This window comes from Danio rerio, chromosome 19 (assembly GCF_052040795.2).
Source record: "Danio rerio strain M-AB ecotype USA chromosome 19, GRCz13ab, whole genome shotgun sequence".
Lineage (NCBI taxonomy): Eukaryota > Metazoa > Chordata > Actinopteri > Cypriniformes > Danionidae > Danio > Danio rerio.
In genome coordinates this window covers 45,159,683-45,178,704 of record NC_141039.2, presented here as the reverse complement: position 1 = coordinate 45,178,704, position 19,022 = coordinate 45,159,683, and the positions used below count along the sequence as shown (strand labels likewise).

Genomic DNA, 19,022 nt, shown 5'->3' with positions numbered 1-19,022 from the left:
TCCACCTACTGTAGTTAATACGTTTCATTTGCACTATGGTTAAAATAAATGGAAGTCTTTATCAAACTTTATTTTTGTCAGTTATAAAGCTTTTTTTAACATTACACTATTCCTTAATTTAACTTAATGAATAATATTGTACATGATGGATTAAAATAAATTAAATAGCTTTGCTAGTGTTAATGTAAAGTGATTTTGCAGCAAATTAAAAATAACAGGTTCATAGGTCCCTACCAATGTCAAGAGCAATGTCATACAAATATATTAAAATATATTACTTTTAAGTTTATTCTTCTTAATTTTTGCCAAATAAATGTATTAGTTTATTAAATATATTAACAATGAGTTAAATCCATATTTGATTTAGTATTATGACAACCCATAATTTTTATAGGCTACTTTATGTGCTCAATTAGCTCTGGAAAACATGTAAATAAAATGGTTACAACAAACAAGTTACATAGAAACTAAAGTGAAAACAAGAATTGATTTGATAAAAGAACATCTGACCTGATGTGCATTAACTAAAACTATAATAAGAAGACGTATAATGATCTACAATACTATTAAAAGTATCAAAAAGTCCTGTTGCACTGCATGGTGGGTGCTCAATATAATTACAGCCCTATAAACCCCCATCATATAAGCGCGAGCCGCCCCTCTGTGTGCCACGTATAAAGCATTCCAGCCTCCAGACCCGCGTTTCCGCATTTCCCTGCAAATACGAAGCTTTTCCTGCGTAATCTCCGTTCCCCATGTAAAGCGACACCGGACACATCGGAAGAAGTTTGAGGGAGTTTGAGGATCCGTCCACCACGTCTACACACTTTTGAGAAGCTGCTGCAACGCATTACAGCAGCAACGAGCCATTACTTTGCACAACACAAACGGAAGATGATACGGTTGATACAGATGATTCTCCTGGCTTTCCTAGTGACTTTTGTGGCTTGCAACGCGCCGCCGGTACCGTTAGATGACATCGTGATAGAGAAGACCTTCACCCCGGAGCGCTGCGAGCGGGCGGTCAAATCCGGAGACTATGTTCGGTATCATTACATCGGCATGTTTCCTGATGGAAAGAAGTTTGACTCCAGGTATGTACAAAAAAAAAAAAAAGTAAAAATTGTTTTGACCTCCATTGTTCATCTCCTCACCTGGCCTGAAGCCATTTGCGCTTGTTTTTAGTGTACAGTCAGTTGAGCTCAAGCCACGCATGCAGGCAGAGCAGACTTCATCAATTAGCCCACAATAGTGGACATTTAGTTATGCAAGAGCTTAGTTTACTGTTTTGCCAATAGATATAGCATGCTGAATGAATGCATACAGGGGCGCCTCCAAGGGGTGGCCAGGGGTGGCCACGGCCACCCCTCGGTAAACTCTGGCCACCCCTGTGGCCACCCCAATATAATTTTGCGGTTGACATTATTGATTTAAATGAACTTATAAATTCCCAATATTTAGATAAATAAATAAATACATAAATAAATAAATAAAATGCAGTCACTAAATTATTGTTGGTGTTACTGACGTAGCTCTCCCCCTCTGGTTCAATGCTGGTGAAAGCAAACTGACGCATGCGCGCGGAAAACCATTCCCGCGCGCCTCACGCACTCCTGTGTGAATCCCGGTTGGTTGTTTGCATGCACGCCGACATAATAGGCACCGCTCATGCGCCGTGAAACCGGAGTAACAGCCTTTTGTGCAGAAGTGTCGGCACACAGCGAGTTTTGAAAGTCGTTTAAAGTTTATATAATATGATGATGATGATGATGATGATGATGTTAATTTCACTAAGCATGCCTTTAAAGCAGAAAGGAGGGATAATGAGTCAGGGAGGTAAGACTTTATAACATGATTTCTCAGCCATGATCTGGTCTAAGACCACAGATAATTCTATAATACATTTTTTGTATTCTTTAGAATTGTCATAATTAATTTTCATGCAAAAGGTTTCTTAAGTGATGTTGGCATATCACTCCAGTTGTTGTTTTCCAGTAATATTTAGGACTGATTTCTGTTATTTATTTAGAATAATAATTGTATAATAATATTAATTGTATTTATTTAGAATAAATATAAATAAATTTTTATATTTATTGAATAACAAATCTAACAATTCAAGAGAGGTGGGGATGTATAGGGTGGTTCGCCAAGGGTGTCATTTAAACTAGAACCGCCACTACCCTCCCCGTTCGTCCTTGACAGCACACACACACCTTCAATAGACAGCAATGGCTATTTAATATTTACCTTAAGCTACAGTATATCAATAGAAGAAGCTGCATTAATAAAATGGTTCAAAAAGCAATATGGATAAATAATATTATTAGGTATAGTGAGTGTGTATAGTAATGCCTTTTGTTCAGTTTGTTCATTTGTTTGGGTAATTAATAAACTCATTATTCTTTCATTCATTTTCTTTTCGGCTTAGTCCCTTTATTAATCCAGGGTCACCACAGCAGAATGAACCGCCAACTTATCTAGCACATTTTTACACAGCGGATGCCCTTCCAGCTGCAACCCATCACTGGGAATAATAAACTCATTAATCTTCATTAATTTTAGACATGGCATATCTCGTATGATGTACAATAAAGGCACGTAAAAAAAGAAGTCATTTATACAGTATATGAAAAGTGTTTTTAAACTAAACATAGATTTTTATTTGGTTTGCACATGTACTTGCTGAATTATTTCAAAGAATAAATTGCAATATTTCAAGTAGAATTAATTAAATGAATAAAACTACATTATTTCATTTACCAGAAACAAAAATATAACATTACACTGAATTCATTATTTTTCTTTGTGTGCCACCCCAAGATTTGGTGCGGCCTCTTCTGGCCACCCCTAAGAAAATTTTCTGGGGGCGCCACTGAATGCATACGTGGATCAATGAATGAATGAATGGATGTGTGTGAGTGAGTGAATTTGTCAATGAATGAATGATGTATGTGCATGCATGGGTGTAAAATGGGTGCTGTATGATAGAGCATTTATTTTAAAGGACTAGATGTTAATAATTTAAACTAGTTAATTAAACATGGTTTAAATGCATTTAAAATGCACACTTAAAAGTAAAGGTATTGTGCGGGAAAATCTCTATTGCAAAAATTTTTCAAATGCGTGATTACATAAAATCTTTTATCTTTGCATTTTAATTTCATTAAAAGTCTGATAAAGGAAATCAGAGTACAGAAAAATAGTCAGATAATGTGACTTTATGGAAATATATCTTTTAAGTTGTTTGTTCTTAATCTTTAGCAAATGAATATATTATTTTAAGCATAAACCATGTTTTTTTTTAGAAATAAAATAAAACAAAAAATAAAATAAAATAGTTTGTACTACACAATATGTCTGTTGATGCATTTATGTATATTTGTTTTACAGTTATGACCGTGGAAACACCTATAACGTGTTTGTCGGCCAGAAGCAGCTGATCGCTGGGATGGACAAAGCTTTAGTGGGGATGTGTGTTAATGAGCGATGGATGATCAAAATCCCTCCACAGCTCGCCTACGGAAAGGATGGTTACGGTAAACACACACACATGTCCTACATCATGCATGAATGTCTGTCGGTGTGGATGCCTCAGCACGTTTGCATTGGAACATAGCACTAGGTGAGATGCTAATATATGAAGCCTACATTTCCCATGATTCTCCTGCACTCCTGCTGAGTCAGAGGTGGAGAGAGAAAGAGAGAAACGGGGGAAGTTGAACAAATGGGAGAGAATGAGTGAACTGATGAAGAATGTTGAGCCATGTACACTTGTCAGAACTAGTTGAAGTTTGTGTGTGTGTGTGTCTGCCTAATTCAGCTGAAACAAGCACAAGTATGTTCATAATTACATGCAATGATGATAAAACCTTGGATTAATGTGATGGTTTGTTAAGATGCACATATAAGCTTTATTGATCTATCAAAATATATAAAATATTTAAATATTAATTAAAAATATATTATTTTAAATGCCATTGTTTTTGTAGTCCACTCTGGAAGTATTTTCCTATTTATTTTTATCCACTGGGATTAAAAAAATGCCTTTATTAAAGTGTTATAAGCCTACCCGCGAGCAGAATTCCATCACAAACTTTGATTTGAAGCAAAAGAAATATAAGATCAAAATGACAATAGTATAAAACATAATAGCTTTATACATGTGGTATTTTATCTTATAATTTATATATTTATTTAGTGTCTAATTGTTATAAATATGTATAATTTCTTGTTTGGTGAATCATTTCAGTGTATCTATCAATATGATGTTTATTTTATTGTCTGACCTAAGATGAACCTAATAAAGCAAAAAACAACAACAAAAAAAAAACAATAGCTATAATGAGGGAAAAACCCAAAGTAACAAAATCAATGGATTTTTGTTGTCACACATGTAAAGGAATATGTAAGTATTTTGAAGGCATTAGGAGTATTGAATTAATATATTGGTGTTTCATGGGAGTAGACAGAGCTAAATATATTCATTTATTAATTTTATTTTCGGTTTACTCCCTTTAATCATCGGGGGTCGCCACAGCGGAATGAACCGCCAACCCATCCAGCATATGTTTTATGCAGCGGTTGCCCTTCCAGCTGTTACCCATCAATGGGAAACACATACACACTCATACACTACGGACAATTTAGCCTACTCAATTCACCTGTACCGCATGCCTTTGGACTGTGTGGGAAACCGGAGCACCCGGAGGAAACCCACGCAAACGCGGGGAAAACATGCAAACTGCATACAGAAACAAAACTTGGATATTTCAGTTTATTTAACTTGCCGGTTTTGTAGACTATACTTAAATTGTTCAGTTCACCAAACTTAGCACTAAACTTAGATTTGCACGTTTTGGGAGACTCCATTGCTTTACACATTATCGTGTGTGTGTGTGTGTGTGTGTGTGTGTGTGTGTGTGTGTGTGTGTGTGTGTGTGTGTATATATATATATATATATATATATATATATATATATGCATATGTGTGCGTGTGTGTGTAATAATATACTATGAAAAAAAAAAATTTTAAACAAAAAAAATAAGAAGACCTTGCACATATTAGAATTTTACAGTCAAGACTACATTGGTGAAAATGACCTTTTTTTTTTTCAAAGGATTAATTATGATTTTGAGCTGACTACATTAAAAATCTTAAGTTTATGCATTTTCATGGTACATAAATTAAATTAACTTTAAGTTAATTGCAAAACTTTAAGTTCAGTTTAGTAAATTTTTCTTAATTGTTTAAGTAAAGTCAACATTAGGGTTCACAGTGCACCTCATGCAAGTTTAAAAATGTTTTTTGCGAATTAAAGGATTTTAATTTGATATTTGTCAAGTTAAGTCGAGCTTTATTGTTATTCTGCTACATGTGTGGACATATAGAGGAACGAAATGTCATGTGTCGCAGGACAATGGTGCTATATAGATTATTCACAAATGCAAACACAACACTGGACATAAGAGCTATTTAAAAAAAAATCCTATGCATAACTAACATATACTATAAAATTAAATACTTAAACTATATACATAAGACAGGCTATTATCATTTTAGTCGCTTATTTCTCTTACTTCAACATACACATTAACACCACTGATTTCAGTGATTAACACAAGTGGATAGAAACCAATCTGATTGGTGGAATTTTCTGCACAGCATCATGGGTAATGTAGTTTTCTGCATAAATTCCTCTATTAAATTAGATTTTGGCAACACAGTGGTTCAGTAGTTAGCACTGTCGCTTCACAGCAAGACCATCACTGGTTGGAGTCCCTGCTAGGCCAGTTGGCATTTCAGTGTGGAGTTTGCATGTTCTGCCCGTGTTGGCGTGGGTTTCCCAAGGGGCCTCCGGATTCCCCCTCAGTCACAAGACATGCCCTATAGGGGAATTGAAAAACTAAATTGTCCATAGTGTATGAGTGTGTGTGAATGTGAGTATGTATGGGTGTTTCTCAATACTGGGTTGCAGCTGGAAGGGCATCCACTGCGTAAAACATATGCTGGAAAAGTTGGCGGTTCATTCCGCTGTGGCGACCTCTGAAATAGAGTCTAAGCCGAAGTAAAATGAATGAATGAATGAATGAATGAATGAATGTTTACAACATTGTATTGCAAATATAGATTATTTTTAATTGTGCTGAATTAATGTAAACATAATAATTCACCATGAAGCATGTAAGACCAGTCAACAGCCTCAGAGCTTATAACAGATCTGCCTTTAAAGCTTAATCTGTTATTTTAAAATATAGAGTTTTTAATAATAATAAAAATAATAATAATAATAATAATAGAGTTTTTAATTCGAGAACCCCTGTACACTAAAGACAGGGTGGCACACTTCCCCTTGCACTGTAATCTGCATTGAACTCTGCTAGCAAACTAATAATGCAGCCTTTATAGTAAACACAAAGACCACAGCATTTATTGTGCTTCTAGATGGGCAGGTGCTAGAGCTGCCAAGCAGGTTTGTATTATTTTTTTCCCCTCACACAGTAGTTTTATGTCATTTCCCATCAGGTGACATCATCCCTCCAGACTCCATCCTTCACTTTGATGTGCTGATGTTGGATATTTGGAACAAAGAAGACAAGGTGCAGATAAAGACCTACCACATGCCGGAGAGCTGTGAGCGGAAAGTACAAGTGTCTGATTATATCCGCTACCACTACAATGGCACTCTGCTTGATGGCACGCTGTTCGACTCCAGGTGAGATCATTTGTGTGGACCTAATAAAACAACATAAATAGTTTTTAATTTAAGTAGACTTTAAGTCAGAATTATTAGCCTTCCTGAATTATTAGCCCCCTGTATATTTTTCCCCAATATTTGTCTAACGGAAAGATTTGTTTTTAACACATTTCTAAACATAATAGTTTTAATAACTCATTTCTAATAACTGATTACTTTTATCTTAAAGTGACATTTAAAGGCTTAACTAGGTTAATTAGGCAGGTTATGGTAATTAGGCAAGTTATTGTATAACAATGGTTTGTTCTGTAGACAATTGAAAATAAATATTGCTTAAGGGGGTCTATAATATTGACCTTAAAATGGTTTTCAAAAATTAAAAACTGCTTTTATTTTAGTCAAAATAAAACAAATAAGACTTTTTTCCAGAAGAAAAAATATTTACAGTGAAAAAATTCCTTGCTCTGGTAAACATCATTTGGGAAATATAAAAAAAAAGGTCACAGAAAGGCAAATCATTTTGATTTCAACTATATATACAAATACAAATTATTTATATATATATATATATATACACATATATTTTATATTTATATGAGATTAGTTTCAACTTTACTGTCATTACACATGTACAAGTACAAAGCAACGAAATGCAGTTTAGGTCTAACCAGGAGTGCAATTGCAGCATGTGAAGGTTATAGGTGCAAGTTATAGAGTGCAATTAGAAAAACAATGGGTGATATTTACATATAAAATATGAAATATATTTTATTTATTTATTTATTACAGCAGCAAAGTTCTTTGATTTATATGCAAAAATTAAAGAATATTTACTTGCCATATCGGCCTAGAAAGTAGCAATTTGTCATCAGTCTTAGTACACAATGTAACTACAGAATAGTTACACTTAAAATAGGAATTTTTAAAAAGAATTATCTTTGGTCATTTTTGAGCGAGATGCTAATGGTCTAATCCAATTCAATGATTTATGCTAAGCTTAGCTAAAAGTGCTTCCACCAGACCTGGAGATTGGCTGAATGGATTAAAAAATGGTAAAACTCAACTGTTTAACTCTAGTGGAGTTGGTTCTTCAAAGAATTTTGAAGACAGCAAAATGTTAATTTGCACTTAGCCCTGCAGGCACAGGTCGTCAACATGATGTCATACTGACATTGTACCCCAATGTCATGGGGAAGTTGGATTTTGTTTGGAAATGAAAATTTGGTGGATGTCAGGACCCAACGTCAGGCCAACGTCAATGTCTAAATCAACCGAAATTCACCCAAATATCAACGTCTAATGTTACACCTTGACGTTGTGTGGACGTTACCACTACGACATCTATCAGACAATGGATTTTGGTCACTTTCCAACGCAACCTAAAATCAAACAAATATTAACGTAATTTGACGTTGTTTTTAGACATTAAGATAACATTGTCCTTGGACGCAGGCTAGACATTGAATTTTGGTCACTTGACATCATGACTTAAATCTAACCTGATTTTAATATCTTATGATGTTGTGTGCTTGCTGGGTAAATTTGTTTATTATCCTTGGGGTGGGTGGGTTTATTTCTAATTATATATTTTCTCTTAATTATGAAAAATCCCTTGATATTTATGTGCATTTCCTCACTGGTAATTCTGATGTCATTCTTTCACTGCAGTCACACACGCATGCGCACCTATGACACTTACGTGGGCATTGGCTGGCTGATTGCAGGAATGGACCAGGGGCTTCTAGGAATGTGTGTGGGAGAAAAACGCATCATCACCTTGCCACCTTTCTTGGGCTATGGAGAGAATGGAGATGGTGCGAGTCATTTCATCAGCAACGCATACTAACAATGCACAATAAGCATAACAACATACAGTTATCTCCTCATACAGGAAGTGACATCCCCGCTCAGGCTTCTCTGGTGTTCGATGTGGTTCTGCTGGACCTTCATAACCCCAAAGATGAAATCGCAGTAAAGGTAGAATACCTTCCAGATCCTTGTCCACGCAAGAGTCAAGTTGGAGACTTCATGCGTTATCATTATAACGGCTCTCTGCTGGACGGCACTTTCTTCGATTCCAGGTGAGAAAAACCCTGAATTTGAACAGAAACAGGTTTTAAGTAGGGGATAAAGCACATTCAGGTGGCACGGTGGCTCAGTGGTTAGCACTGTCGCCTCACAGCAAGAAGGTCGCTGGTTCGAGTCCCGTCTGGGTCAGTTGGCGTTTCTTTGTGGAGTTTGCATTTTCTCTCCGGCCTGGTGTGGGTTTCCTCCCCCACAGTCCAAACACATGCGCTATAGGTGAATTAGATTAACTACTTTCGCCTTAGTGTATGAGTGTGTTGAGTGTGTATGTGAATGAAAGAGTGTAGGTGTGTTTCCCAGTTGTGGGTTGTGGCTGAAAAGGCATCGGTTGCATAAAAAATATGCCAGAATAGTTGGCGGTTCATTCCACTGTGGCGACCCCTGATAAATTAAGGGCTACGCCGAAGGAAAATAAATGAATGAATAAAGTACATAAGGGCCGTTATTATCTCAGGATAAAGCTGTTGTAGAAGGGCTTTATTCTGCGGAAACAACCTCCTGGATGTACTTTATCCTGCTTGTTACATGGCTACTTGCCACAAAATGTAAAATAAAACATAAGTCATAGTTCTGAGCTGTAATAGTTTATTAATTCTTTCATTAATACTTGTTTGTTGTTCAAATTTACTACACTTTCATTATGTTGGTGGCTGTTTTTGCCCCATTGACTTCCATGACACCACTTTGTTTTTTTAAACGCACACACACACTGTATCATATATAAAAACCATAAACTAAGCTTTTTTTGGACTGTAACTTATAATCAATAGTAAAAATCACCCTCTTCCCAACCGGGAAGACCAGAAACAATCAAGAATGCATGATTAAATGCTGTCATGGCTTTGCAAACAAAAACACGTAATTATAATAGAAGTCAATGGGGCAAAAATAGCCACAAACATAACGAAAGGGTAGTCAATTTGCCCGGAGTGTATTGTTTTGAGTTTTCAAAAAATTCCAAAGCATTTTCCCAAAATGCATGTCAAAATAAGATTTGTCAGCAAAAATCATTTCATCTGCTAGCCAAATGAAGCATCAAAATCACCCTGGAGTGGATAAAAACATCCCCAATAGCACACAAAGGTTAAAAGCAAAGCAGGTAGAAGTTAAAACAGCTAAATGGAGCATACACTAACCTGCACATTATTCAGTCACAAGAGGGCGCCAAACTGTCAAAAAGAGCAGTGGAGAAAGACAAGCATATAAATATGGATGTGAACGTATTCGCTGACAAGTCAAGCTTATTCAGAATTCTCATATGAGCCTGTGCTAACAAACAAAAAACCTTGAAATGCTGTGATTGACCAATCAGAATCAAGTATTCTAAACAGCTGTGCAATAAAGACCGTTTTATTCTTGCCTTTGTGTTGCAGTTACTCAAGGAATCACACATATGACACTTATATCGGCAAAGGCTATGTGATCGCAGGAATGGACCAAGGGCTTCTGGGTGTGTGTGTTGGAGAGCGCAGGAGGATTACTATCCCACCTCATCTGGCATATGGAGAGGAGGGCACCGGTTTGTCTTTTAGTGGTTAAACACAAAATTATTCACCCTCCAGTGTCATTGTTATTCCCATTTAAATATTTCCCAAGTAAAGGAATATGTTCACAGTATGTCTTGTTATATTTTTATAAAAGAAATGGTTGTTTGTTTAAGCTTGACTGACTGTTTTAAATTTTTTTTACGGTAAATTTTTAAGACTTGTATTTTTTTCAATTGGCTAAAGAACAAACAAGTTGTACAATGACTTTCTAAATCAACCTTATTAACCTACACTCAACTTAAACTTTTAAAGGGTCATGAAACACCAAAACTCATTTTTTGAGCTGTTGACAGTCAAATATGTGTCCCATGCTGCTAAAAACACTATTAGGACACATATATTTCACAAAAAAGCAAATATTTTTTTTGCGTTTTGAGCAAATACGTTAATCTGGTTTAAAAATAAATTAAGCGTGTTATGGCGATTAGATCATTGTGTAAATTCCACCGTAGAGACGTGACGTCATTGAGTTTTCAGCTTTAATTCATGAAGAAAAAAAGAATGTTTTCAGCATTAATTCTCAGAGAAAGAATCAGCGCGCTCTATAGTGAATGAGGCACAACTTCATTAATTTGCATGATAGCTTCGAAGACTCCTTTTACATGTTACAGTGTTCAGAGAGACGCCACGTTGTGTTGACAACCATAATTAAAACAAGTGAAAGAGGAAAAACAATTGTTCGGAGACATGGGTCATCAGTAGCAATATTTCCATCCAAAAATGTGAATTAACTTTATGCGCAAAACTGGACGACCACATAAAAGATGTGCAAATGATGCAGCGTTTCCATTTAACGAGTCAAAGCGAACAAAATCGTCACTTTCTGATTGACTGGCACCAAATATCAACTGTAAAAATGGAATTTGCGGTGATAGGAGAAGCTGCAGGAATCTTTTCTTCATTTAATAAATGACTTCAGAAGGCAATACTGACATGCAGTGAATGCGCGGTGGCGTTTGAAGGTGTGAGACACGCAGCACAGACACTCTTGATTCTGGAGGTCATTAATAATATAATAACACTAATACTGAGATGGTTGAGGTGTTTTAGAATGACCAAAACAACATTTTAGATGTTTTATAGTGTGCTCAGCCTGCTGGTTCATCCTCTCACATTTTTTTCATCACATGATCTCTATCAACAAAATGCGCATAGTGGAATTTATTCAGTAAAAGTGTTTCTATCGTAGTTTATGCGCATCTTTTCTCATCGAATAAAAAGTTGATCCTACTCAGTTATGCGCATGTTTTTTTTTGCACATTTTCTACATTTATGCACATCTTAGCATTTCCATTAACCAGTTTTTTATGCGTATATCCAAATTGGTAGCTAGTGTTGTGTTTATAAATGTGCCGAAACAAAAGTTTGGTTTTAATTTCCCATTTATTTGTCTATTTCAACAAATACAGTTGGGAATATCTACCATTGTGAGACTTCAATATTCATCTCATCAGGAGCTTCTTCGTCTTGCATTCACGGTCGTGTTTCTGGGGTTAATGTCCCTTTAAGGCAACAAACTTCTGGACATTTTTCAGCACAACCCAATCACTGCTCTTGACTTAATTTAAGTTGAGTAAACTCAAAAATGTCCTGAAGTTTGTTGCCTTAAAATTTTAGGTTGAGTAAACTTTTTTTTTTTTCAGCGTAGTTAAGCCTTGAAATTGCACTTGCATATTGAATATTAAGGATTAAAATATGATTTACTTTCATTATGGAAAAGAAAACAAAAATGAGTTATTAGAAATTCATTATCAAAAATTATTTTGTTTGAAAATATTTTGAAAAAATCTATTAAACAGCCTTTGGGAAACATTTGAAAAAAATTACAATGTCACATAATTTTGCTTTCAATTGTATTCTCAAATTGAGTGAAAAGAACAAGTATAAACCTCTTTTATGCCCTCACACAGGAACTAAGATCCCTGGATCAGCTGTGCTGGTGTTCGACGTCCACATTATTGACTTCCACAACCCCTCTGATACAGTGGAGATCACCAGCGTGAAGCCGGAGAACTGCACTTACAACGCAAAACGTGGAGACTTTGTCAAATACCATTACAACGCCACTCTCATGGACGGCACTGACATCGGCTCCACGTGCGTTGCTTTTACATGTTCATCTTGTTGTTTTGGTAAATTGCTACCAAAAACGATTATCCACCTTTTTTTATGCCCCATAATGCTTTGTGGGAATTATGGTAGAAACTTCTTGTAAACTGTGAACAATCAGTGAAGGTGACTATTTGAGGTAGCATTAATCTTATAATCTGATATTGCCACAGCCATATCACCCTGCAGCCCAAGAGTGATAACTCACTGAAGCTAAGCAGGGCTGAGCCTGGTGAGCACCTGGATGGGAGACCACATGGGAAAGGCCAGCAGTGGGCGCTCAATCTGCGGTCTGTGTGAGTCCTAATGCCCCAGTAAAGAGTGAAATGGGCACTACACTGTCAGTGGGTGCCATCTTTCGGATGGAACGTTAAACCGAGGTCCTGACTCTCTGTGGTCATTAAAAATCCCATTGCACTTCTCTTAAAGTGTAGGGGTGAAACCCCGGTGTCCTGGCCAAAGTCCCTCAATCGGCCCTTGCGATCATGGCCTCCCAAACATCCCCATCTTTTGAATTGGCTCTATCACTGGTTAATTTGAAAGACACTCAGTGGCGCAGTAGGTAGTGCTGTCTCCTCATAGCAAGAAGGTCGCTGGTTCGAGCTTCAGCTGGGTCAGTTGGTTGTTTCAGTGTGGAGTTTGCATGTTCTTCCTGCGATCGTGTGTGAACGGGTGCTCCGGTTTCCCACAGTCCAAAGACATGTGGTACAGGTAAACTGGGCAGGCTTAATTGTCCATAGTGTATGAGTGTGTATGTATGATTCCCAGAGATGGGTTGCAACTGGAAGGGCATCACCTGCGTAAAACATATGCTGGATAAGTTGGCGGTTCATTCCGCTGTGGCGACCCTAGATTAATTAAGGGACTAAGCCGAAAAGAAAATGAATAAATGGTTAATTTGGTTTTAAAAAATCAACTGAATCCACCCTCCTGATGGGATCAGGATGATCCTGTTTCTTTGGATCAAATGGATCCCAATCTGAGTTCAAAGTTTGATGGGCAGATTTGGTGCAAATCAAACATAAGATTGAATAAAATGGTCTGATCTTAATTCAAAATCCCTCTGTAACTTTTGAAAAACCCCATTCCCAAGATTTGATCCAATCCCTGATCCAAAATCCCGCTGGATTACTTTTGAAAGTCTGGGCTTTGGAGGACTAAAATACAGTGAACTCAAAAGGAGCTTTTAATGCTTATGATATTGATGTCACGTTCAAATGCAAAGCAAAACTCTATATTAATAATGAATAAAAATAAAGCACAAAAGCAGACAAACCTCTAACTCAATTTTCACTATGTTTATGGGTTTTCTTTTAGCACAACCTCTACATCTGAAGTGTTATTTCAGTGGAATTTCCCCTAAACCAGAAGTGAAACCCATAAATTTAATTGAAGTAGTAGTCTGGTGCAGAAAAAGGTGGATATTTGAACAATACTGTTGATCTAAATTCATCTTTTGCACTCTGTCTGTTTGTAACTGCAGGCACATGTATGGTAAGACGTATAATGTGGTTCTGGGATCCGGACAGGTTGTCATAGGAATGGAGCAAGGCCTTACGGGAATGTGTATCGGAGAGAAGCGCAAGCTAGTTATTCCACCTCACCTTGCATATGGAGAGAGGGGAGTGGGTAAGATAATGCTCTGACAAATAATGTGTGTGTGTGTGTGTGTGTGTGTACAGGTATGTAAATATACTGTATATAAACAGTTATGATTTAATATGGCAGATCATAAATATTGCAACCATTATATGTGTAATAAATATTTAGATAGACTGTATAAAAATGACAAAAGGTCTCAATAACAAATATATTTATGTTGCTTTAACATATTTTAATAAGTTAATCGGGTTTCAGCTGCATTTTTTTAAGTTATGTAAAGTTTAACTTAATATGTTTAGTCAATTTGATTGATGTAAGTTGAGAGAACAAGAAAAATTAACTTGTTTCAACAAGAAAAATGAAGGCAGAATTTTTTTTACAGTGTAAATAGCCACATGGTGCATAGAATTTATTGCAATATTTATGATCTGCATTATTAAATCCCAATTAAAAAATTGCTTTAATAATATGTGAAATTCTATTTTTGAAAATTACTCAACAAACAATATCACATGTTGGGAGTTTTATAACATTTAAATATTGTCCTTTAGACCTTTTTTCTCCATGAAAATTTAATGTTTTCGATGTTTTCATTTGTTGTGACTGAAAATTAGGTTTATTTCAATTTTTTTTAATTCTCCAAATAGTTGAAGTAAAAAAAAAATCTGTATTGTGCTGTCTAAAATAAATGCTTTTTAATGCTTATTATTATAATAAATTAGGAAAAATGTCATTAGTAGTTTACAGAATAAAATTAAAATTATGCTTTAATGAAACTACATAAACTTCATATATGTAAATAAAATAATTTGAGTTTTTTTAATGCATAGATCACGATTTGTATTGGAATTTGTCATGGACCCACTAGAGGGAGCCAGCACAAAACAAACCAGAGAGCTGAAAGCAAACAAGCACTTTAAAGTGACATGTCACCCAAACATGTCCTCAGATTCTTCAAAATATCTTCATTTGTGTTCAAGAAAAGAAAGAAACTCAATCAGGTTTGGAACAAGTAAAGCAGTGTTTCCCAACTTTTTTTTTTTGCCTGAGACCCCTTTTATCCCGGAAAATATTGTAAGGCCCTCCTCCACATTTAATGACATTATCACTCCTATAAGTTAGCAGTAGGTATGACAAAAAATACAGTTTGTTTGGTACTATATCTAGATATGTTTATGCACAAATAAAAGCCTAATGTACAATTTAAAAGTAAAACATCACTAGGCCACTTGGGTTGGGTACACTTCATCTGCAAATGTCTTATTAAATTGAACGGCCTCATGCATTCATTAGCAAGAACTTTTGCGCAGATAATGCAGTGCACTGTGCCCCCCCCCCCCTGTTTTTTTTGAGGAAACTGACTGCTACAAACCATTTGAGTAAAAAAAAAGAAAGATACTATATGAGTACTGTGAACTTACTCCATGTAAGTTGAAGTATTTCATTAACTTATTACCTTCAACACTGAGTTCAAAACTCTTTTCAAAAGAGTAGAATTAACTTTCAGTCAATTTTAACTACACTCATTTCATTTGATAAACTTTACTGTTGGGGTTTACAGTGTAGTATCTGTGTGCTCAGATGGAGAGGTGCCTGGCAGTGCAGTGCTGGTGTTTGAGGTTGAGATGGTGGATGTGGAGGAAGGTCTTCCTGAAGGCTACATGTTTGTGTGGAATAACAACGTCACACCTGACCTCTTCAGTGAAATGGACAAGAACAAAGACGCACAAGTGGACAAAACTGAGGTGCATTGATATTTACTTTTGTGTTTGTGTGTGCAGCACCAGTTCATCTTTAAAGAGCTGGGTAGATTGCTTATGATTTGTAGTAAGATACTGATTGCAAATTCATCCACGCACTCATTTTCTTTTTGGCTAATTCCCTTTATTAATCTGTTATTCCCTTTATTTATCGTCAATACATCTGCAAAATGTTAATGAACCTTTCCATCCCTTCCACACAGTTTTCAGATTACATCCTCCAGCAGGTAGAAGAGGGCAAAGGTCGTCTGGCGCCAGGTTTCGAATCGCAGCGCATCATCGAGAGCATGTATGATAATCAGGACCGCAATAAAGATGGAATAATCACAGAGGACGAGTTTAAACTCAAAGCAGACGAAGCAGCAGCTCATGACGAGTTATAAGACTGGACTCTGGGATGGAGGGTTGTGATTGGTTGTGTGTGGTTTAATATTATAATAAGTGGGAGGGGTATAAAGATATTGAATTTGCCAGTGAAGTGTCGCTCAGTGATGTTGATGCCTTGTTTGTCTGAGAGGTGTGTGTGTGTTTGCGTGTTCATAAGTGTGTTTATATATGACTTTTTTTCTATGTGACTTGAAATGTTTGTCTGGAGTGGTGATACAAATATGCAAAACTTTACTTTGTTAAAAAATCCCTTAAATAAACACATTCCAACCCCCCAAAATCACTATTTTAGCCAACATTCGCTCATTCTGAAAACCTAGACCTATATACATTTCTGGAGACCGCAAATTGTGCAGCTAGAGGTACGTATGGCTGCATTTCACTTTTAAAATAAACACTAAGAATAGCTATGACGCCACTCCTTTTCGCGCTTACCAGCTGACCGTTTACCTCCGTATGGATGACTGTCCCATTGCTTCCAGTTTGCCCAGTGGCTCACGATGTACATCAGCGGACTTGAGACGCAGAATGGAGTTGACAATGACGACGGGGTTCGAGTGTGGTGAAGAATGGTTCCAGAAAGCAGGTAAGACAAAAACAAAAGCCAAAAAGTAAAATAAACAAGTAAACAACAGAGTGAGAATGTGGTAAAATCTGAAAACGTGGTAAAAATCAGGGCTTTTCTTTTTCTGGATTGTTTTTAAAAACACTGCGGTTGGGTTTAGGGAAGTGGATGGCCACTGGTCAATCTGTGCTTTTGAAAACACTATTGGTTGGGTTTAGGGAAGGAGGAGGGTGGGTTAGTTAATCGGTCGGTCAGTCAGCCAGTAGACAGCGGACTCTGGTGGATTTACTCAAAAGCGGGCGCGAATGGCACACAAGAGAAAATTTGAGATCTGATAAAGCGTACACAGTGGCCTCTAGTGGATTCGCAAAAACAAAAACTGCAAAAAAACGTACCTACTGGGATGTATTTAACGCTCTCCAGAAATGTATATAGCAGTACATATTCAGAATGAGTCTGGGTTACTTTTAGCAGAAAATATAGTTTTTTTTTTAACAATTTTTATTATAAATATTATCATACAAGTTGACAAAGGTTTACATTTTCAGTGTGGCTACAAATACAACAAGAATAATATATAAACTCAAAATAATTAAAAAACATTATACAATAAAATAATAAACATGTTTTTTTTATATATATAATAGATAGTTCATAGATAGTTCAACCAAAAAATTTAAATTCTGTCATCAGCAACCCTTGTTCAGAACCTATCTTTTTTTATTGTTTATTGTTTCTGTTGAACACAAGAGAAGATATTTCGAAGAATGCTGGTAGCTACCCATTGAGTTCCATAGTAGGGAAAAACATTATTATTGAAGTCAATGAGTTCCAGCAACCAGCATTCTTCAAAATATCCTCTTTTGTGTTCAACAGAAAAACAGAAGCTCATAAATGTTTGAAACTACACAAGAGTGAGTAAATAGTGAGTCATTTTTGGGTAACCTGTCCTTTTAAACCAACGGCTTCGACAGAAGTTAGTTCAATAGAGAGTCGCTGCAATATGATGAAAAGTAACACTTTAGTTTAAGTAATAATTCACACCATTTACTACTGGCTTATTACATGCCTTTTAAGATATGAACTGTTTATTAGTACTTATAACATATGATCTTATTTAACATCTCTAATCCAACCTTAATAACTATTAATAAGCAGCCAATTAGTAGTTTATTGAGCTAAAAGTCTTAGTTAATGGTTTGTTAGTAGCGTGAATTGTACATTTAAATAGAGTGTGAGCAAATTTGTCATCCAAGCCATATTAATCAACCTTCAATCAACAGACGCCACACACACGGGTCAGTGAACAACGTATGTCTCTGTCTGTCTGGTGTTTTTCTAATCTTCTGATCGTGTGTCAGTGTGTGTTTTGTAGGTGTGGGCTGATAGAGACTCCAAACAGGAACTGACTGTAACAGACATGAGCACAGAGCGTACACATTTTTGTTAATTGTAATGAAAGACATTTTTTTGTGTTTCTTTCACAAAACCTATGACATATTTATGTGCACATAACCAAAAAGTTGTCTGTGTATCATCACCTTCACAACGTTTTCTCAGAGTTAAGATTTTATTTTTAATTATTAGTAATTACACAAACCATTTCTTGTTGTTTGCACGATTTCCAATGAGATAAATACTATATATATATATATATATATATATATAAATATATATATATATATATATATATATATATATATATATATATATATATATAATGTTGTTCAATAATATATTTGTGCATAGACATTAGATTAGTCAGTATCAAAGCAAAAACTGGATCTAATCTAAAAAAAAAAAACTGAAAATGAGTATGCCTAAATGAATATGTTGGGGAAAATATGAAATAAAGTTTTAATACACCGGATAAATCAAGAGAAACACAGAAATAACGAACCATTGGATGAAATTTTGTAATTTGGCTTTAGTCAAGAGCTATTTTTTGTCAATAACTTGTTTGAATTCACATGTGTTATCTTCCTATTCCTAAATATAATAGGTTGCCAAACTCTTATTTTAATAGATATAACTGTTTAATAAAATTGTTTGTTTAAATCCACCAAAATCACAGAGAAATTGATTAAATATTCATTTTCAAATGAAGTAAATATATATAATAAACAATTACAATACAAGTTCACAATTCAGAGAGGGGAATGTCAAAAATACGAGATGTAACAGTAAAACTCATAATGTCAGAACTTTGAGTGTGTGAGAGAGAGAGAGAGAGTAATTAGTAAAATAAGCGCGTGCTCGGTGGGAATCC

General features: G+C 35.7%; 1 protein-coding gene across 1 annotated transcript; it reads left to right on the top strand.

Annotated features, from left to right (window-relative positions):
- The first annotated feature begins 748 nt into the window (after positions 1-748).
- On the top strand, positions 749-16,462 carry fkbp9 (FKBP prolyl isomerase 9). The gene is given in 10 exon segments (NM_001003520.1): positions 749-1,094; positions 3,394-3,539; positions 6,527-6,716; positions 8,367-8,512; positions 8,590-8,779; positions 10,157-10,302; positions 12,241-12,427; positions 13,923-14,068; positions 15,623-15,786; positions 16,005-16,462. Coding segments are annotated over 10 exon segments (1,695 nt in total). The 5' UTR covers positions 749-894; the 3' UTR covers positions 16,185-16,462.
- Positions 16,463-19,022: the final 2,560 nt, after the last annotated feature.